This window comes from Entelurus aequoreus, linkage group LG11 (assembly GCF_033978785.1).
Source record: "Entelurus aequoreus isolate RoL-2023_Sb linkage group LG11, RoL_Eaeq_v1.1, whole genome shotgun sequence".
Lineage (NCBI taxonomy): Eukaryota > Metazoa > Chordata > Actinopteri > Syngnathiformes > Syngnathidae > Entelurus > Entelurus aequoreus.
The window spans coordinates 73,715,560-73,739,114 of record NC_084741.1 but is presented as its reverse complement, the minus strand read 5'-3'; the positions used below and the strand labels follow the sequence as shown (position 1 = coordinate 73,739,114).

Below are 23,555 nucleotides of genomic sequence, written 5' to 3'. Positions count from 1 at the left end.
TTCAACTCGCATGCAAGCAAATGCGCTACAGCATCAATTCCGGTCCTTCAACAATCGCTATTTGTAATCAAAATATATATTTATATATTACATTTAACCTATTATTTGTGCACTACTGACAAGTGATGCACCAAAAATGTGGTCATCTTAAATGGACTTTGCTCACCGAAACCTGGTGTTGTGATGAAATATCCATTTCCGCTGGTGACCGCCTCTTTGCGGCGCACACGAGTGACATAGCCCGACAAAAAGCTGACTAAAAAAATCAGATACAGGTCGGATTGCGTTTAAAATGAAGTCACATTTGAAAAAATTCGGATTCCAATCGGATTCAGGACTACCTCCTTAGGTGGACTGAATCTGATGCCAAAAGATCGGATTGGAAGCACTTTGAAGCATTTAGAATGGCAAAAAAAAATCAGATCTGCGTCACTTGAGGGCAAAAAAATAGGATTTGGTGTGCAGTATAAACGGGGCCAAAGTGTGCTGCTTGCAGTATGCATAAGACATACTGTATTTATTTGGCCAATTAAAACATTATTGCGTCCATTTGAGAGGTGTATGAATACGGAGTCCCTCCGTGCACGGTTGCTGTTCACGGTTGTTTGTACTTTGGGCAGCTTTGCCTTTGTTTCTATTTGTTTATTTGAAGGACAATGTGCAGTGACATTAAGAAGATGGCTGCAGCAGATTTAGCACCATGCTCATTTCCATCTGTAGTCCTAACATCCACAATTAGAATTACACAGGATTAAAAATACACAACAAAATTGAAATGACATAATGATAAGCAATTTGTTGGTTTCGGGGAAGGAGCGTAAGGGGGCCTCGACGACGAAGAGGTGTGTTACGGGGTTAAAATGTGTGCCTGTTTTGGGTCATCGGGGTATTATTTTGAAGTCTGTAAAGCACTTTGTGTTGCATTACTTTTATGTATGAAAAACACTTTATAAATAAAGTTGTATTTGTGGATAACTTTGCAGGAGGGGAGCTTACTAATATGAAATGCATTTATTTTTCCTAATATTTTGGGGATGTACTGTCACCATCTGACCCCAACATCTCATGCACTCTTACTCACTCTCACTTTCGTTCGCCCCCTGGTGGTTGGCTGACTGTTCGTTGTGAAAGTGCTTGATTTGATATGCAGCCTTTTAAATGTTAATATCGCTGATCAACACCCTCTTTAATCGTAGCTGCTAAAATCGTGATTGTGGTTCAAATTTGCTGAATTGTGCAGTCCTAGCTTAATAACTAGATAGGACAGCTGGAGATTGACTGGGTCGTCTAGAGCTGTCCTTGTTAGTATTTAAGCTGAGGCTACACAATTAATAAAACGGGACGGGGCGGCCCTCGAGTGTTCCGGGTTCAATTCCAGCTTCCCCATCCTAGTCTCGGCCGTTGTGTCCTTGGGCAAGAGACTTCACCCACCTTGCTCCCAGTGCCGCTCTCACTGGTGTAAACATGTGTATTCAAGTTTGGTGGTGGTCGAAAGGGTTGTAGGCGCAAATAGCAGTCCCGCTTCCGTTAGGCTACCCTAGGGCAGCTGTGGCTACAAATGTAGCTTACAACCATCTAGGCATGTGAAATATCTGCGAAAACGGAAAAATCTGCGTTTTAAACAGTAATTTTCGCGTCAAAATATCACTGCTGTTTCTTTATTGAAATATAAATGAAGAAAAAAAACAATGTAAACAAAATGTGTTGCTAGAACAACCTTAGAAGACTAGAGCTGCCCTATCTAGTCTTTGAGCATGAATTTATAGACTTGTAATTAGAGATGTCCGATAATATCGGTCTGCCGATATTATCAGCCGATAAATGCGTTAAAATGTAATATCAGAAATTATCGGTATGGTTTTTTTTTATCAGTATCGTTTTTTTTTTGTTTTTTTTAAATTAAATCCACATAAAAAACACAAGATACACTTACAATTAGTGCACCAAGCCAAAAAACCTCCCTCCCCCATTTACACTCATTCACACAAAAGGGTTGTTTCTTTCTGTTATTAATATTCTGCTTCCTACATTATATATCAATATATATCAATACAGTCTGCAAGGGATACAGTCCGTAAGCACACATGATTGTGCGTGCTGCTGCTCCACTAATAGTACTAACCTTTAACACTTCATTTTACTAATTTTCATTCATTACTAGTTTCTATGTAACTGTTTTTATATTGTTTTACTTTCTTTTTTATTCAAGAAAATGTTTTTAATTTATTTATCTTATTTTATTTGATTCATTTTTTAAAAAAGTACCTTATCTTCACCATACCTGGTTGTCCAAATTAGGCATAATAATGTGTTAATTCCACGACTGCATATATCGGTTGATATCGGTATCGGTTGATATCGGTATTGGTAATTAAAGAGTTGGACAATATCGGCATATCGGATATCGGCAAAAAGCCATTATCGGACATCCCTACTTGTAATACAATGACCTGGATGAATGAGAACATTCATAGACAATATCAATCTAATCCATTGTCATTCAATTTTAATCACGATTAGCCAAGACAGCTCTAGAAGACTATAGCTGTCCTATCTAGTCTTTGAGCATGAACTCAAACACTTGGAATACAATGACCTGGATGAATGAGAACGTCTATAGACACTATCAATCTAATCAATTATTACATTTTAATCCCGATTTAGCTAGGACAGCTCTAGAAGACTCAGTCCGACTCGAGCTCTAGAAGACTAGAGCTGTTATATCTAGTCTTTGAGCATGAACTCATAGACTTGGAATACAATGACCTGGATGAATGACAACGTCTATAGACACCATCAATCTAATCCATACTTGCCAACCTTGAGACCTCCAATATCGGGAGGTGGGGCGGGGGGCGTGGTTGGGGGCGTGGTTATTTACAGCTAGAATTCACCAACTCTAGTATTTCATATATACATATATATATATATGTATGTATGTATGTATGAAATACTTGACTTTCAGTGAATTCTAGCTATATATATATATATATATATTTTTTTATTTTATTTTTATTTTTATTTTTTATTATTATTTACATAGAAAAAATAAAATAATACTTGAATTTCAGTGGTCCGGTGGCTATCCATTAGATGGCAGTATTGTCCTGTTTAACTTCTCCGTTCATGATGAGTATCTCATTTCGGCCACCGAGTTCAATGGAGAAGTCTGTTCTACATATTTACAGGCAACATACACCTTCCCCTTCAAACTGTCCTGGATGAACTGAAATTCTTGTGTCCATTCGTTTTGGAACTTGCAAGCGTATTTCTTCATCTTGCTCGTCGACGGCGTCGCCATGTCTGTAATTTCCCCGTTCTTCTGCTTCGTCTCCTTGTTGTGTGCGCAGTTGTGCACTCTACTCTCTAAAAGCCCTAGATGTTATGACCTCATTGGGCTGGCAAGCTGTTTATATTGTGGGAAAGCGGACGTGAGAACAGGCTGTCCCCACTCAGTCTCAGGTCCGCATTGAGCAGGAGGGGGCGTGGCCTCCAGCTCCGGCTGAATACCGGGAGTTTGTCGGGAGAAAATCTCTGCCGGGAGGTTGTCGGGAGAGGCGCTGAATACCGGGATTCTCCCGCTAAAAACGGGAGGGTTGGCAAGTATGATCTAATCCATTATTACATTTTAATCACGATTAGCTAGGACAGCTCTAGAAGACTCAGTCCGACTAGAGCTGTCCTATCTAGTCTTTGAGCATGAATTTATAGACTTGCAATACAATGATCTGGATGAATGAGAACATTCATAGACAATATCAACCTCATCCATTATCATTAGATTTTAATCACGATTAGCAAGTCTGAGTTCATGCTCAAAGACTCGATAGGACAGCTCTAGTCCGACTGAGTCTTCTAGAGCTGTCCTATCTAGTCTATCAAAGACTCGAATAGGCCAGCTCTAGTCCGACTGAGTCTTCTAGAGCTGTCCTATCTAGTCTTTGAGCATGAATTTATAGACTTGCAATACAATGATCTGGATGAATGAGAACATTTATAGACAATATCAACCTCATCCATTATTACATTTTAATCACGATTAGCAAGTCTGAGTTCATGCTTAAAGACTGGATAGGACTAGTCCGACTGAGTCTTCGAGAGCTGTCCTATCTAGTCTTTGAGCATGAACTCATAGACTTGGAATACAATGACCTGGATGAATCTGAGTATAATCATGGGCAAAAAACTGATCCACAAGAAATAATTTACCTTGTGGATCAATAAAGTTTAAGTCTAAGTTATGGATGAAAAGTGTACTATTTTAGTATGGACATTTCCTGTTACGTTATGCCTGGTTGCTTGTTTTACTTTTTTGGGGGGGGGTAAAAAATTAGACTGTCATGGTTGATTGAAACATCCCTACTTTAAACACCCCAGCTACTGTATATTGCATATGAAAACGTTACCTTTTAAAGGATGGGACTCCTGACCAATCAGGTTCATTGTTGCCGCACATCCAAGTGCGCATCAAGTTTAAAGTTTGACGTTCATTCAGAAAGTGTCTCATTCAACGAAACACGAGTAAGTTTGGCAACCCCTACCAACGTTCACTGGTGGGGGGGGGGGGGGGGGGGGGAGCTGGACGCACGTGTCGATGATGGATTATAAAAGGTTATGGTAACGTAAAAAAAGGAGGCCCTAAAATTAGTAGCCTCGTGTCACAGAAAATAAAGTGTGAGGATCCACTGGGGCTTTGTGCAGGTGGACAATAGGACCATGCATGTGAATGGAGAACCCCCTCAGCCATGACCAAGCCCCTCTTTGTCTCCAGGGTAGTCTCTTTATGGCCCCACCACCACCCAGCCATGGCTGTGATGTCTCACTTCCAGACACATTCTCCATTTTATAGGAAAGCGCCACAAAAGATGCCTTTAACATCGGGTCCATCCCTTTTTTGGGGGGGGGGGGGGGGGCCTTCCTTAACTCCCCCTCAATCTCCTCACTACCTGCTGGAGGCTTCTTGAGGAGGGTCTCGCACGGAGGTGGTGGGGGAAGGTCACACATGGGAGAGGAAGTGGGTTAACGGTCACCATCAGGGCCCAGAGGCCTGGTGGGATTGGGGCTATAAGCGTTGGTTGGATGGTGGTGTCGACACGCCGGCCGAGCGCTCACGTCTGTGTGGGACTTGGCAGCAGATGGTCGGCTTCTTTTTTTCCCCTTCAAAGTAAACATGATGCACAATTTAAATGAGCTCATTAGTGAGGCCGACTTGCATTGACGGTTGGTTTGGTTTGGTTGGATGCTTCACTGGCCAACGTTAGCGTTTTGTTTGTCACTTACTCAATTGCACAAAAAGTGTATGACACATGTCTGTATAACTTTGAAGTAGTGGTGCGCCGGCTGAAGAAGACAAAGATAAAATCGTGTAATGATCCAACTTCTGATTTCCACTCATTTTCCAATAACCCTTCAGATCTACTGGTAAAGCTCTGTTAGACTCTTCCCATGTTTAAACAGTCAATGGCCTCTATATAGAAGCTATTATTTTATATATATATATATATATATATATATATATATATATATATATATATATATATATATATATATATATATATATATATATATATATATATATATATATATATATATATATATATATATATATGAGGGTTGTCCCGATACCAATATTTTCAACAAAACTGAAATTACATAATGATAAGCAAATTCTTGGTTTCGGGGAACGAGCATAAGGGGGCCTCGAGGACAAAGAGGTGTGTTACGGGGTTAAAATGTGTGCCTGTTGTGGGTCATTGGGGTATTATTTTTAAGTCTGTAAAGCACTTTGTGTTGCATTACTTTTATGTATGAAAACCTCTTTATAGATAAAGTTTGATTTGATTTGTGGATAACTTTGCAGGAGGGGAGCTTACTAATATGAAATGCATTTATTTTTCTTATATATATTATATATGAGGGTTGTCCCGATTCCAATATTTTGGTACCGGTAGCAAAATGTATTTCGATACTTTTCTGAACCACAAAAAATGGCATTATTGGCTTTATTTTAACCAAAAAATCTTACGTTACATTAAACATGTTTATTACTGCAATTCTGTCCTTAAATAAAATAGTGGACATACGAGACAACTTTTCTGTTATTAGTAAGCAAACAAAGGCTCCTAATTTAGCTGCTGACATATGCAGTAACATATTGTGTCATTTATCATTCTATTATTTTGTCAAAATTAAGGACAAGTGGTAGAAAATGAATTATTAATCTACATTTACTGTTAATATCTGCTTACTTTCTGGTTTAACATGTTCTATCTACACTTCTGTTAAAATGTAATAATCACTTATTCTTCTGTTGTTTTGGATGATACCACAAATGTAGGTATCGATCCGATACCAAGTAGTTACCGGATCATACATTGGTCATATTAAAAGTCCTCTTGTGTCCAGAGACATATTTCCTGAGTTTAGAAAAAAAAAAAATATTTTTTTAAAAACATACTTTTTTAGAGGCGGTATAGTACCGAATATGATTCATTAGTATCGTGGTACAACCCTCATACACATATACATGTGTGTGTATATATATATATATAATATATCTCTCTCTCTCTCTCTCTATCCTTGGCCTAGTTTAAAGGTTTTGACAAAAAGCCGCCAGACAACAAATAGAGAAGCTTTAGAATGATTTAATATTACATAAAGAGTATAAAATGAAAGTAAGACAATTAGTAATTAAACAGAAAAAGGAAAACCAGCACGATGCAGCCAAGTGGCTGTGGGGAGGAGAGCGAAAGAGAGAGCGAGGTGCCGGAACTAGATCCCTTTTATTTCCTTTTAGCGTCCTTCTAGGTGCTTCAGATTTAGGTCAATCAAGGGTTTCCATGGCACCCTTCAGAGAAAGAAATGACACATCAGTCAAAGTGACACACCAGGAGCCTCTACAGAGTCGTCACACCACCAAAAAATTCAATTGTTGGTCTTGAACCATCGTGTAAAGTCATAATAATAGATGTTATTTGTAAAAAGCACTTTACATTGAGCAAACAACCTCAAAGTGCTACAGTGTATTAAAAAAATGAATTAAATATAATAAAATAAAAAAATTAAAACTACAACAGCCTAATAGCCAGAACTAGCACACATAAATCTTAAAAAAGGCTTTTTTAAAAAGGTTTTTAAAGCCTTTTTTAAAAGCATCCACAGTCTGTGGTGCCCTCAGGTGGTCAGGGAGAGCGTTTCACAGACTGGGAGCGGCGGAGCAGAAAGCCCGGTCTCCCATTGTTCATAGCTTTGTCCTCGGAGGTTGGAGGAGGTTAGTCTGTCCGGAGCGGAGGTGGAGGATTTGGGGGTGAGCAGTTCTTTGAGGTAGAGGGGGGCATTACCATTGAGGCACTGATGTCTGGAGTCATGCCAGTTTAATATTCGACAGTAAAAAAACAATATTTTCCGGTGACGCCCCACCCACACACGCTGACAAAACCAATTTAGGACAGCATATGCATCAACCATACCGGGGGTCGGCAACCCGTGGCTCTAGAGCTCTTCAGCGCCACCCTAGTGGCTCCTTGGAGCGTATTCAAAAATGTATAAATATGGGAAAAGGTGGGGGGGGGGGGGGGGATGTTTTTTGTTTTAATATTGTTTCTGTAGGAGGACAAACATGACACAAACCTGCCCAATAATCAGAAATACCACTGTTTAACTCAATCAATTGGCAAGCACCGTTTCATCCTACTAATTACGGGAGTCCCTGAACTCACCGTAGTTTGTTTACATGTACAACTTTCTCCGACGCTGCCACAGAAAGATGTGTTTTATGCCACTCCTCCTTTGTCTCATTTTGTCCACCAAACGTTTTATGCTGTGCGTGAATGCGGGTGAGCTTTGTTGATGTTTATTGACTTGTGAGGAGTGCTAATCAGGCAAATTTGGTCAGTCCGTGACTGCAAGCTAATTGATGCTAACATGCTATTTTGGTCAGCTGTATTTACATATTGCATCGTTATGCCTCGTTTGTAGCTATATTTGAGCTCATTTAATTTCCTTTACTTATACACATATGTATATTGGCTGTGTTTCTGGTAGTAGTTTGTTTGCCATGTTGTTCCAGACCACAGCAAACATTACATTCTCCTTCGCTGTATACTTTGTGTGACAAGTGTCTGTCTCCAATATTGTCCACACCTGTCTCCATCTAAAAACAGCACTGCACTTTTCAACGCACGCAGAGACTCCACGGAAAAGAAGTTAAACTAAGCGCTCGGCTACATTTACTCCGGGGGGAAAAAATCGCAGGAGCAAAGTCCGTGTAGTTGTTTTCCACCATGATTTTCAAGCCACCCCAAGAATATGAATCGAATCCTGACTTGTAAGATTCTGGTCCCTACTAATTTCACTGATTTATTTGCAACAAAACAAAAAATGGCGCAGTTCAAACAAAACGGCATCTCTAATAGAATATCTGCAAAAAACAATCGTCATGATAAAATACAATTTAAAGAAAGAAATGTGGGCGTTGTCCGAAAAGGAGCTTATATTGTCCTCCTTGTCGCATGGAAATTCAGTCTAAAGTAGGATTGTGTACTTTAGTGGTCTAACTTAGACTTAGACTAACATTAATGATCCACAAGGGAAATTGTTACACAGTAGCTCAGTTACAATGGATGGAAAGGATAATGCAAACAAGGGCACAAAAAGAGGGTGGAAACAAAAGGTATAAAGTAAACTAAAATATGTACCATAGTAACAATATAACTTATGTAATATTTACATATTGTACAGTCGCGATGGAAAGTGTACATCCACTTGTAAAGGACATCATGTCATGGCTGTCTTGACTTTCCAATCATTTCTACAACTCTTATTTGTTTGTGATAGTGATTGGAGCACATACTTGTTGTTGTTGTGATGTAGTGATTGGAGCACATACTTGTTGCTCACAAGAAACATTCATGTAGTTTGCTTCTTTTAGGAATGGCAAGTTTACCTGCAAGAAGGCACTTTTGGTAGCCATCCACAAGCTTCTGCTGGAATGTTTGACCACTCCTCTTGACAAAATTGCTGCAGTTCAGCTAAATGTGTCGCTTTTCTGACATGGACTTGTTTCTTCAGCATTGTCCACACGTTTAAGTCAGGACTTTGGGAAGGCCATTCTAAAACCTTCATTCTAGCCTGATTTAGCCATTCCTTTACCACTTTTGACGTGTGTTTGGGGTCATTGTCCTGTTGGAACACCCAACTGCGCCCGAGACCCAACCTCCGGGCTGATGATTTTAGCTTGTCCTGAAGAATTTGGAGGTAATCCTCCTTTTTCATTGTCCCATTTACTCTCTGTAAAGCAGCAGTTCCATTGGCAGCAAAACAGGCCCGGAGCATAATACTACCTCCACCATGCTTGACGGTAGAAATGGTGTTCCTGGGATTAAAGGCTTCACCTTTTCTCCTCCAAACATATTGCTGGGTATTGTGGCCAAATGGCTCCATTTTTGTTTCATCTGACCACAGAACTCTTCTCCAGAAGGTCTTATCTTTGTCCATGCGATATCAGTTAGTTTTGATCGCGACTGTATATACAGTATATAATATATACTGATATAATTATATTACATTATAGTTTTATATAATGTATACAATATATAACAAATCCCAATTACCATGTACAATATGAAGTTAAAGTGCCAATGATAGTCTACTACACGGACTTTGCTCCGGCGATTTCGTAGTCGAGCGCTTAGTTTAACTTCATTTCCGTGGAGTCTCGTCGTGCGTTAAAGAGGGCACTGCTGTTTTTAGATGGAGACAGGTGTGGACAATATTGGCGACAGACCCACTTGTCACACAAAGTATACGGCGAAGGAGAAAACTTGGCAGTCAAATTTGATGTTGCTTTTATTTTCTCAACCCAGCATCCATCAGCTGCTGTGACAAAGTTAATGACATGGAGAAACATGCAGCAGGCAATGTGTCGTGAAACGTTGTTTCTAAAGTCTTTAGTTTGTTTACTGGGATGTTCACTCGTCCTTTATTTAACTGCGACATTAGTAACATCAATACGAGCTAGGTGTGGCGAAATTATTCTCTGCATTTGACCCATCACCCTTGATCACCCCCTGGGAGGTGAGGGGAGCAGCAGCGGTGGCCGCGCCCGGGAATAATTTTTGGTGATTTAACCCCCAATTCCAACCCTTGATGCTGAGTGGCAATCAGGGAGGCAATGGCTCCCATTTTTCTAGTCTTTGTTATGCAGTATATGTATGTGTACTCATTATTTTTACCTAAATGTCTACTTCTCCGGTTTTCCATCTTTGTCTTGTGGAACCTCCTTTTTAAGGTCGTTTCAAGGGAACATAGCTGCACACTTTCATTGTCACCCCCTTGGTTAATTCAGCCAGGCACGCGTCGTCAAAGTTCAGAAGAAATAAAAAAAATGGCAAATCAAGACGTCGCGAGGACCCGGTGTGTCGGTGGGGGGCCGCAGGCAGAGGAAGACATCAGTCACACCCAACACTTCTCACCCTAAACTTTTAATCTTGTCCGCCTTTTTTTGTCCCGAACAACCATTCGAGGAATGTCCTCCTGATCACCCTCCTCCTCCCCAGAGAAGCCTTCCCACCCCACCCCCACCCACGGTGCTAACCCCTGCATCCTGCAGTTTGGGGCTTTAGTGGTAGTGGTCGGTGTGTTAGTAGAGTGGGGGGCAGCAGTGTGGAATGCTGTTCCTCCATCCAGAGAAGCAATGGAAGGGGGGGAGGGGGTATTGAACGTAACCCTCGTCAGGTTGATCACTTGGAGCGTGGTGGTGGTGGTGGTGGTGGTGGTGGTGGGGGGGGGACAAAGAAGCAACGCTGCAGGGCTACGTGTGTGTTTGCAGACATGAGGTGTGTCAGGTGACACAATGAAGAATGCCTGTTGTTGACAAAAGCCCCTTTCACACAGTGCTTTAAAGACACTTTTTTATTTATTTTTAAAACCTGAATGGAAGGGAAATTGACCCAGCAATTTTCCAGTTTCTGAGGTAAAAAGCCTGAACCGCAATGTTGGCTTTGAAGGTTTATGTATTTTTTTTTGCTCCCGGAAATGAATCTGGCAGTCGTTTTCCATCATGTCAATTTAGTTTTGGAGTTAATCTGTACTTTATTGACGACTTGGAACGCCCCCTTTTCCATCCCTAGAATCTTGGAATGAACCGCGGCCCATTTCCCCGCATTAGACCGTGTGGATAAAGTAGGGTTGTGTCGATACTAATATTTTGGTACCGGTACCAATTCTTTAAGATGTCAAACTTCTCAATCAATCAAAACCAAAATGTATTTCCATACTTTTCTAAATAAAGGGGACCACAAAAAAATGGCATTATTGGCTTTATTTGAACAAAAAATGTTAGGGTACATGAAACATCCAATCCACTTTATTTATATAGCACATTTACACAACAAGAATGTTTCCAAAGTGCTGCACAGCCATGTTAAAAACAATATTAAAAACAATATTAAAAACAATATTAAAAAACGATATTAAAAACGATATTAAAAATAATATTAAAAACTATATTATGCTACACCAATGACTGAATAAAAACAAAGAATAAATGAATAGAAAACCAATACAGAGACAATATAAAAAATAAATATGATTAAAAACGATTTTAAAGGGTAAAACCAATTAAAACAGTAAAAAAGACATCAAAATGTATAACCCTAACCCTAACCACACAGGACAACAGAGGACAGAAGACCACACAACTCACGTAGTGTTAAAAGCCAAAGAATAAAAGTGGGTCTTAAGACGAGACTTAAAACACTCCACTGTGGGAGCAGTTTGAACATTCCGTATTTCCTTGAATTGCCGCCGGGAATATAGTATTCGCCTGCCTAGAATTACAGCAGGGTCAAACTCGTTTCGCAAAATAATTAGCGCATGCTTTTGGTAAACGCAGGAGTGAGAAGAGGTTTTAAATTAATTAGCGCCCCGGCGGCTATTCAAGGAAATACAGTATGTTTCTTATTGCAATGTTGTCCTTAAAGGCCTCCTGAAAGCCACTACTAGCGACCACGCAGTCTGATAGTTTATATATCAATGATGACATCTTAACATTGCAACACATGCCAATACGGCCGGGTTAACTTAGAAAGTGACATTTTACATTTCCCGGGAAACTTCCGCTTGAAAACGTCTATGTATGATGACGTATGCGCGTGACGTCACTAGATAAACGGAAGTATTGGTACACCATTGAATCCAATACAAAAAAGATCTGTTTTCACCACATAATTCCACAGTATTCTGGACATCTGTGTTGGTGAATCTTTTGCAATTTGTTTAATGAACAATGAAGACTGCAAAGAAGAAAGTTGTAGGTGGGATCGGTGTCATTAGCGGCTGGCTGTAGCAACACAACCAGGAGGACTTACTTGGATAGCAGATGCGCTAGCCGCCAACCGCACGGATGATCGGGTGAAGTCCTTCTGTCGATCGCTGGAACGCAGGTGAGCACGGGTGTTGATGAGCAGATGAGGGCTAGGTGGCGTAGGTGGAGCGCTAATGTTTTTATCATAGCTCTGTGAGGTCCCATTGCTAAGTTAGCTTCAATGGCGTCGTTAGCAACAGCATTGTTAAGCTTTGCCAGGCTGGGAATTATTAACCATGTAGTTACATGTCCATGGTTTAATAGTATTGTTGATCTGCTGTCTATCCTTCCAGTCAGGGATTTATTTCTTTTGTTTCTATCTGCATTTGAGACAGATGCTATCACGTTAGCTCCGTAGCTAAAGAGCTTCGCCGATGTACTGTCATGGAGATAAAAGTCACTGTGAATGTCCATTTGGCGTTCTCTACTCTCATTTTCAAGAGGATATAGTATCCCAGGTGGTTTGAAATACAAATCCGTGATCCACAATAGAAAAAGGAGAGAGTGTGGAATCCAATGAGCCAGCTTGTACCTAAGTTATGGTCAGAGCGAAAAAAGATACGTCCTGCACTGCCTCTCTAGTCCTTCACTCTCACTTTCCTCATCCACAAATCTTTCATCCTCACTCAAATTAATGGGGTAATCGTCGCTTTCTCGGTCCGAATCTCTCTCGCTGCTGGTGTAAACAATGGTAGAATGTGAGGAGCCTTTCAACCTGTGACGTCACGCTACTTCCGCTACAGGCAAGGCTTTTTTTTATCAGCGAGCAAAAGTTGCGACCTTCATCGTCGATGTTCTCTACTAAATCCTTCATCAAAAATATGGCAATATCGCAAAATGATCAAGTATGACACATAGAATGGATCTGCTATCCCCGTTTAAATAAAAACAATTCATTTCAGTAGGCCTTTAAGCATCTTGAGGTAAAACCTCAGTAGAAGAGGATGCACAATCTCTTTCTTGAGCAGTCTGCTTATCTTTCTACTTTTTTCCGCAGTTTAGTGCACAAAGCGGTTGGGAGAGTGGCCGTGCCAGCAACCGGAGGGTTCCTGGTTCGATCCCCCTCCTTCTACCGACCTAGTCACGTCTGTTGTGTCCTTGAGCGAGACGCTCCACCCTTGCTCCTGATGGGTGGTGGTGAGCGCCTTGCATGGCAGCTCCCTCCATCAGTGTGTGAATGTGGAAATAGTGTCAACATGCTTTGAGTACCTTGAAGGTAGAAAGGCGCTATACAAGTATAACCCATGTACCAGGTGATGTCGTTAAGTCATGTTTGATGGTCTGCTTTCCAGGCTATTCAGCATCTCTTTATTAGCTCACTAACCCGACTTCCTTTGGCTTTGCTTTCACGCTGGAAGTGAGAAAAATCTCACCGAATCCTTTATTGCCCCGAAGCGATCAAGACCACGTAAGCGCCGTGTTTTGGACTAGTCAAAAAACCCACAGTCTTGCATTCAGCCGTGTAAATAAGTTATTCAGAGTCCAGCAAGACTCACAATGCAATGTGTTTCCCCGTCACGCTTTCAAGCCCTACAGGTAAATGCCCCACAGGTAAATGCCCCACAGGTAAATGCCCCTCTAAATACTTGCTTTGCTCTCCCTGGTCCATGGTTTGTTCAAAACTGACATGGTTCACATTAGCAGAACAACTTCCTGCTGTTCCATGGACACCATGGCCTTGTGGTTCCTCACAAATCCTTTAGTATTTCTTTAAGCATCTTGAGGAAAACCTCAGTAGAAGAGGATGCAAAATCCCTTTCTTGAGCGGTCTGCTTATCTTTTTCCGTTTCTCCGCAGTTTAGTGCACAAAGCACTTGTTTCCTTACTTCATATTTAAGCTTGTTTAGCGCCGCGGTTAGCATAGCTTGTCCTCCTCCGATCCCCCCATATGTGTCTGCACTAAAACTGCATTTTAAAATTCCTTTTTTTTAGTAAAACTCAAAGATACATTATTCCAGGCATTATCAGACATTTTGCGTGTTTCGTTTTGGAGTTATGTTTGAATACATTTGTATTGCTTTTTTCGCATTATCTCAGGATTCTAAAAACAATACTCTCATTGAGTAAAAAACTCATTTGTGTGTTTGCCAACCTTACAAAATAACTTTTTTCTAGTAAAACTCACAAATATACATTATTCCGGGCATTATTGCACGTTTGGTTTTAAGTTATGTTTAAATAACTGTCATATTGAGTGTGACAGTTATACTCTCATTGAGTAAAACCCATTTTTTGTATTTGTAAACCTTACAAATACACCTGATTCTAGTAAATCTCACAAATACATTATTTCGGGCATTTTTAGACATATTGTTTGGTTTTGGATTTTTTTTTTAATATAACTTTCATATTTAATATGACAGTTATACTGTCATTTTGAGTAAAAAAAACAACTAATTTGTGTCTTTGCAAACCCTACAAAATACATTTTCCAGTAAAACTCACAGATACATTATTCCAGGCATTATTAGCCATTTTGCATTTTTGGTTTTAATAGTTATGTTTAAATAACTGTTATGAGTGTGACAGTTATACCTTTTACCTTGAAAATAATTTTTTACCTTGAAAATCAACTTTTGCCTTAAATGTTTTGCCTTGAAAATCATTTTTACCTTAAATCATTTTTTACCTTGAAAATCAACTTTTACCATGAAACATTTTTTTACCTTGAAAATAATTTTTTACCTTAAATTTTTTACCTTGAAAATCAACTTTTACCTTGAAAATACACTTTTACCTTGAAAATAAACTAACATTGAAAAAAAAATGTTTACATTGGAAAAAAAGTTTACCTTGAAAAAATTATTTTTACCTTGAAAAAAAATCAACTTTTACCTTGAAAAAATCAACTTTTACCTTGAAAAAAATTACATTATTTCAGGCATTTCTAGACATATTGTTTGGTTTTAGATTTTTTTTAATATACATTTCATATTTAGTATGACAGTTATACTGTCATATTGAGTAAAAAACAAACAACATTTTTTTCCAGTAAAACTCACAAATATACATTATTCCAGGCATTATTAGCCATTTTGCATTTTTGGTTTTAATAGTTATGTTTAAATAACTGTTATGAGTGTGACAGTTATACTGTCATAATGAGTGTGACAGTTATACTGTCATATTGAGTGTGACAGTTATACTGTCATATTGAGTAAAACCTAGTTTTTTGTATTTGTAAACCTTACAAAAACACCTGATTCTAGTAAATCTCACAAAGATACATTATTTCAGGCATTTCTAGACATATTGTTTGGTTTTGGATTTTTTTTATATAACTTTCATATTTAGTATGACAGTTATACTGTCATTGAGTAAAAAAACCAACTAATTTGTGTCTTTACAAACCCTACAAAATAATTTTTCCAGTAAAACTCACAAAGATACATTATTCCAGGCATTAGCCATTTTGCATTTTTGGTTTTAAGTTATGTTTAAATAACTGTCATATTGAGTGTGACAGTTATACTCTCATTGAGTAAAACCCATTTTTTGTATTTGTAAACCTTACAAAAACACCTGATTCTAGTAAATCTCACAGATACATTATTTCAGGCATTTTTAGACATATTGTTTGGTTTTTTGGATTTTTTTTAATATAACTTTCATATTTAGTATGACAGTTATACTGTCATTTTGAGTAAAAAAAAACAACTAATTTGTGTCTTTACAAACCCTACAAAAGAATTTTTCCAGTAAAACTCACAAAGATACATTATTCCAGGCATTATTAGCCATTTTGCATTTTTGGTTTTAATAGTTATGTTTAAATAACTGTTATGAGTGTGACAGTTATACCTTTTACCTTGAAAATAATTTTTTACCTTGAAAATCAACTTTTGCCTTAAATAATGTTTTGCCTTGAAAATCATTTTTACCTTAAATAATTTTTTACCTTGAAAATCAACTTTTACCTTGAAACATTTTTTTTACCTTGAAAATAAACTTTAACATTGAAAAAAAATGTTTACATTGAAAAAAAATGTTTACCTTGAAAAAAATATTTTTACCTTGAAAATCATTTTTTTACCTTGAAAATATCAACTTTTACCTTGAAAAAAAATCAACTTTTACCTTGAAAAAAATTGCATTATTTTAGGCATTTCTAGACATATTGTTTGGTTTTAGATTTTTTTTAATACACATTTCATATTTAGTATGACAGTTATACTGTCATTTTGAGTAAAAAACAAACAACATTTTTTTCCAGTAAAACTCACAAATATACATTATTCCAGGCATTATTAGCCATTTTGCATTTTTGGTTTTAATAGTTATCTTTAAATAACTGTTATGAGTGTGACAGTTATACTGTCATATTGAGTAAAACCTATTTTTTGTATTTGTAAACCTTACAAAAACACCTGATTCTAGTAAATGTCACAGATACATTATTTCAGGCATTTTTAGACATATTGTTTGGTTTTGGATTTTTTTTTATATAACTTTCATATTTAGTATGACAGTTATACTGTCATTGAGTAGAAAAACCAACTAATTTGTGTCTTTGCAAACCCTACAAAATAATTTTTCCAGTAAAACTCACAAATATACATTATTCCAGGCTTTATTAGCCATTTTGCATTTTTGGTTTTAATAGTTATGTTTAAATAACTGTCATATTGAGTGTGACAGTTATACCTTTTACCTTGAAAATCATTTTTACCTTAAATAATTTTTTACCTTGAAAATCAACTTTTGCCTTAAATAATGTTTTGCCTTGAAAATCATTTTTACCTTAAATAATTTTTTACCTTGAAAATCAACTTTTACCTTGAAACATTTTTTTTACCTTGAAAATAATTTTTTACCTTAAATTTTTTACCTTGAAAATCAACTTTTACCTTGAAAATACACTTTTACCTTGAAAATAAACTTTAACATTGAAAAAAAAATGTTTACATTGAAAAAAAAATGTTTACCTTGAAAAAATTATTTTTACCTTGAAAATATCAACTTTTACCTTGAAAAAAAATCAACTTTTACCTTGAAAAAAATTACATTATTTCAGGCATTTCTGGACATATTGTTTGGTTTTAGATTTTTTTTAATATACATTTCATATTTAGTATGACAGTTATACTGTCATATTGAGTAAAAAACAAACAACATTTTTTTCCAGTAAAACTCACAAATATACATTATTCCAGGCTTTATTAGCCATTTTGCATTTTTGGTTTTAATAGTTATGTTTAAATAACTGTCATTGAGTGTGACAGTTATACTCTCATATTGAGTAAAACCTATTTTTTGTATTTGTAAACCTTACAAATACACCTGATTCTAGTAAATGTCACAGATACATTATTTCAGGCATTTTTAGACATATTGTTTGGTTTTGGATTTTTTTTAATATAACTTTCATATTTAGTATGACAGTTATACTGTCATTTTGAGTAAAAAACAACTAATTTGTGTCTTTACAAACCCTACAAAATAATTTTTCCAATAAAACTCACAAAGATACATTATTCCAGGCATTATTAGCCATTTTGCATTTTTGGTTTTAAGTTATGTTTAAATAACTGTCATATTGAGTGTGACAGTTATACTCTCATTGAGTAAAACCCATTTTTTGTATTTTTAAACCTTACAAAAACACCTGATTCTAGTAAATCTCACAAATATACATTATTTCAGGCATTTTTAGACATATTGTTTGGTTTTTTGGATTTTTTTAAAATATAACTTTCATATTTAGTATGACAGTTATACTGTCATTTTGAGTAAAAAAAAACAACTAATTTGTGTCTTTACAAACCCTACAAAAGAATTTTTCCAGTAAAACTCACAAAGATACATTATTCCAGGCATTATTAGCCATTTTGCATTTTTGGTTTTAATAGTTATCTTTAAATAACTGTTATGAGTGTGACAGTTATACTTTTTACCTTGAAAATAATTTTTTTACTTTGAAAATAATTTTTTACATTGAAAATCAACTTTTACCTTGAAACATTTTTTTTACCTTGAAAATCATTTTTTACCTTAGATTTTTTACCTTGAAAATCAACTTTTACCTTGAAAATACACTTTAACATTGAAAAAAAAATGTTTACATTGAAAAAAAATGTTTACCTTGAAAATCATTTTTTTACCTTGAAAATATCAGCTTTTACCTTGAAAATAAACTTACATTGAAAAAAAAGGTTTACCTTGAAAATCATTTTTCACCTTGAAAATCATTTTTTACCTTGAAAATCATTTTTTACCTTAAATTTTTTACCTTGAAAATCAACTTTTACCTTGAAAATACACTTTTACCTTGAAAATACACGTTTACCTTGAAAATACACTTTTACATTGAAAAAAAATGTTTACCTTGAAAATCATTTTTTTTTACCTTGAAAACATCAACTTTTACCTTGAAAAAAATAAACTTTTACCTTGAAAAAAATAAACTTTTACCTTGAAAAAATCAACATTTACCTTGAAAATAAACTTACATTGAAAAAAAATGTTTACCTTGAAAAAAAAAGTTTACCTTGAAAATCATTTTTTACCTTGAAAATAATTTTTTACCTTCAAAATCAACTTTTACCTTGAAAATAAACTTACATTGAAAAAAAATGTTTACATTGAAAAAAAAATGTTTACCTTGAAAAAAAATGTTTACCTTGAAAATCATTTTTTACCTTGAAAATCATTTTTTACCTTGCAAATCAACTTACATTGAAAAAAATGTTTACCTTGAAAATCAACTTTTACCTAGAAATTTTTTTTTTTACCTTAAATTTTTTTTTTACCTTGAAAATCAACTTTTACCTTGAAAATCAACTTTTACCTTGAAAAAATCAACTTTTACCTTGAAAAAAAACTTCACTGTCATATTGAGTAAAACCTATTTTTTTGTACTTGCAAACCGTACAAAAGCACTTTTTATTACAGGCATTTTTAGACATACTGCATGTTTGGTTTTGGAGTTATGCTTATATAACTTTCATATTCAGTATGACAGTTATGCTGTCATATTGAATTAACATACACACATTTATTTCAGAATCATCCAAGTTCCAATTGCGATGCATGAAATATTTCATCATTGTTCCTACCTGTAGCTCTAATAACTGTCTCAGAAGGGGATTAAGAGCAGTTTAGGACCAAAAAATGATATTTCCTGTGTCTCCCACCACAGAGCAAGCTCCACATGGAAGGCTTCCGCAGCCTGAAGGAAGGCGAAGCCGTGGAGTTTACCTTCAAGAAGTCCTCCAAGGGTCTGGAGTCGCAGTGGGTAACCGGTCCGGGCGGCGTCCATTGTGTGGGCAGCGAGCGCCGACCCAAAGGCAAGAAAGTCCAGAAGCGACGCTCGAAAGGAGATCGGTAAGAGACGTAGCGGTCGGAAAGGTATTTTTATTACCCGTTTTATTACTCCTGGCCGCATTTTTTTCATCCTACGCATACCTGAACGTTTGACCTTGTTGAACTAAGTCTGCTAACTTTGTCTACTAAGACATGGAACAAGTCTCCAAATCCTACCAACAGGAATTTGGGTTTCTATCGGTTATTTTTGGCGACATCCATGGCTCGTACTTTAGCGAACTCTGCCCAAATAATCCCAAAACTGAGTGAGGAATACTAGTCAGATAGATGAGGATACATTGTAGAGCAGGGGTTCTCAAACTTTCTTCACCAAGTACCACCGTAATGGTCAACATTCAAATACAGTAGGCCTAAGTATTCCATTAACAAGTAGTGTTGTCCTGATACCAATATTTTGGTACTTTTCTAAATAAAGGGGACCACAAAAAATGTCATTATTGGCTTTATTTTAACAAAAAATCTTAGGGTACATGAAACATTTGTTTCTTATTGCAATTGTGTCCTTCAATAAAATGTTGAACATACTAGACAACTTGTCTTTTAGTAGTAAGTCAACAAACAAAGGCTCCTAATTTAGCTGCTGACGTATGCAGTAACATATTGTGTCATTTATACACCTATTATTTTGTCAACATTATTAAAGACAAGCTGTAAAAATGAATTATTAATCTACTTGTTCATTTTACTGTTAATATCTTATTTTCTCTTTTAACATGTTCTATCTACACTTCTGTTCAAATGTAATCACTTATTCTTCTGTTGTTTGGATGCTTTACATTAGTTTTGGATGATACCAAAAATGTAGGTATCGATCCGATTCCAAGTCGTTACAGGATCATACATTGGTCATATTCAAAGTCCTCATGTGTCCAGGGACGTATTTCCCGAGTTAATAAACATGCATTTTTAAAAAACCAAAGATTTTGTGATGCTAAAAAATATCGATGTAATCATAGTAGTATCGACTAGATACTAATGAATCATATTCGGTACTATACCACCTCTAAAAGTAACGGTCCCCCGTCGTCGTCGTCACGTCGTGTCATTGCTGGTTTTACGAGCAGAGGAGCATGTTCGGCAGCGCACAACGTAAACAAACGCCATGGGTGGAACTACATCTGACATCCACTGTAATGATACCAAGTACAAGAGTGTATCTAGTTGATACTGCTATGATTACATCGATATTTTTTAGCATCACAAAATCTTCTTTCGCTTTTAAAAAACGTATGTTTATAAACAACGGAAGATTTTTTGATGCAAAAAAATATCGATGTAATCATAGCAGGAGAAGTCGTTACTACTACAACAGAATGTATATAATATAATATAATGTATAGAATGTGTTTATATGTATGTGTGTGTGTGTGTATATATATATATATATATATATATATATAAACACTACCGTTCAAAAGTTTGGGGTCACCCAAACAATTTAGCGGAATAGCCTTCATTTCTAAGAACAAGAATAGACTGTGGAGTTTCAGATGAAAGTTCTCTTTTTCTGGCCATTTTGAGCGTTTAATGGACCCCACAAATGTGATGCTCCAGAAAGTCAATCTGCTCAAAGGAAGGTCAGTTTTGTAGCTTCTGTAACGAGCTAAAGTGTTTTCAGATGTGTGAACATGATTACACAAAGGTTTTCTAATCATCAATTAGCCTTCTGAGCCAATGAGCAAACACATTGTACCATTAGAACACTGGAGTGATAGTTGCTGGAAATGGGCCTCTATACACCTATGTAGATATTGCACCAAAAAGCAGACATTTGCAGCTAGAATAGTCATTTAGCACATTAGCAATGTATAGAGTGTATTTCTTTCAAGTTAAGACTAGTTTAAAGTTATCTTCATTGAAAAGTACAGTGCTTTTCCTTCAAAAATAAGGACATTTACATGTGACCCCAAACTTTTGAACGCTAGTGTATATGTATATATATATATGTATATATGTGTGTGTGTATACAGTACAGGCCAAAAGTTTGGACACACCTCCCCATTCAATGCGTTTTCTTTATTTTCATGACTATTTACAGTTTATAGTCTGATGACATTTTCGCACACTCTTGGCATTCTCTCGACGAGCTTCAAGAGGTAGTCACCTGAAATGCTTTTCACTTTCAACTTTGACCTTCCTTCCACTTGTGAACTACCTCCTTTATATCACATGTATCCAAAAAAGTCCGAGTAGTAAGCAGCTGAGGTCCTCGCTTCATATTTCCTACTCTTCCGTCCACTTCTCGTACCAAAATGAAGTTTGTAGAAAATAATAAACTTCCTATATTTCAAAGACTAAAGCTGAGTTAAAAACACTGCAAGATAGTTCCACTGATCAGCGTTCTTCCGCACAAAGATGCCCTACAAAGGTTCCTGAAAGTCTAAATAACTTTCGGCCTTCTTTCTCTCCGTTTATTGTAAATACACAGGAAATGGGAAATAAACAAGTCGTTCTTGCATTAGTGTGTTGGAAAAATAAGTTTTAGGAACGCCCCCAACTGTGTTCAACCAATCAGCAGTCAACATCACAGCCCGCCCCCTCAAACTCCGGGAACCTTTCAAAAGTCTCATCGAGCCGGCAGGAACTAAAAACAGTGCCTGAAGAACTAGATCTACCCGAGTAATTTTTGGTGGAAACTCAGGGTGAACTTTATTTAAATGGGAAAGTTCCTAAAAAAGTACCTGCGGTGGTAAAAGGCCTAGTTGGGCTATGTCATACATATATTTCTTCATATATTACATATCTCAATATATTACATATTTTGACAAATAACATACAGCCCATAACTAGTGAGGCACGGAAAATGAGGCTGCCGAAAAAAGACTTTGATCAGCGAAACCGGGTGTTGTGATGACGCAGCTCAACCAACGTCGCAAACGGGTCACATTTTAAAAAGATCCGGGGCCGTACTTATCAAGCTTCTTAGAGTGCCATTTTACACTTAAGTCCTGAGAATTTGCGAAATTTAGTCCTACTCTCAAACTTAAGAATAAAAGCTTTTTATCAACGTTCTTAAGTCTAAGAATCACTCCTACTCTCCACGATATTTAAGAGACCTTCAGAGGTGTCTTAAGTGGTTAGGAGTTGCCAGCAGGGGATGGCACTGAGGCGAGAGAGACGTGCGCCAACGTTCAGGGAACGGAACAATGTTTTGTTTTTTTTGATGACGAGCAGCTGATCAAACGGTATCGTTTAGACAGAGCGGATATTATTTTTGTCACAGATTTAATACTTTTCGATTCCTTGTTGATTTCTGCATGTGTCTGCAGTGGGCTAGTATATATAGAGCCACCCACACCAGTTTCAAATTAGTTGCCTAATTAATGAATTGGAAAGAAAATGTTATGACAGTAGCGTATGTGTGTGGCCGTGAGGTGAGTGACGTCAGTGAGTGTGTGGGCGAGAGAAGAGAGGGAGCGGTAGCGTGAGTGCCGGCGGGGACTAGTTTGTTTTGTATTATTTTGTAGTTTATTGTCAAAATATACACTCCCATTGTCCACTTCAATATTTCCAAGATATTTCTTTATTCTTAGACAACGGATTGGATTCCCTTCCGTGATTGGTCATTTCTATGGACACAGAAATGACGTCACCTAAAATTGCGTTTACGGCACATAGTAATGTCGTAACTCAGCTCTGAGTGTGACACTTAAGATTCAGTCCTACACTTCGCTGAAAGTGTGAGTAAGACGTTTGATAACTAACTTTTAAGTGCAGCTTTCAGCCAAGAATTTATTTACTCTTAAGTCAACTCTTAGCAGACTTCTTAGGAGTCATTCTAAGAAGCTTGATAAGTACGGCCCCTGATATTTAGGAAGACTAACATAAAACCTTACAATATCTGATTGAAAGCTAAAAACGTTATGAC

General features: G+C 36.9%; 1 protein-coding gene across 1 annotated transcript in view; it reads left to right on the top strand.

The window, feature by feature from the left end:
* The window catches only part of lin28aa (lin-28 homolog Aa), a gene marked incomplete at its 5' end in the record, with an annotated part of 39,408 nt that overhangs the window by 6,974 nt on the left and 8,879 nt on the right, over positions 1–23,555 (top strand). The window contains 1 exon segment of the mRNA XM_062062255.1: positions 19,503–19,687. Within this exon segment, the coding sequence (XP_061918239.1) occupies positions 19,503–19,687 (185 nt within the window).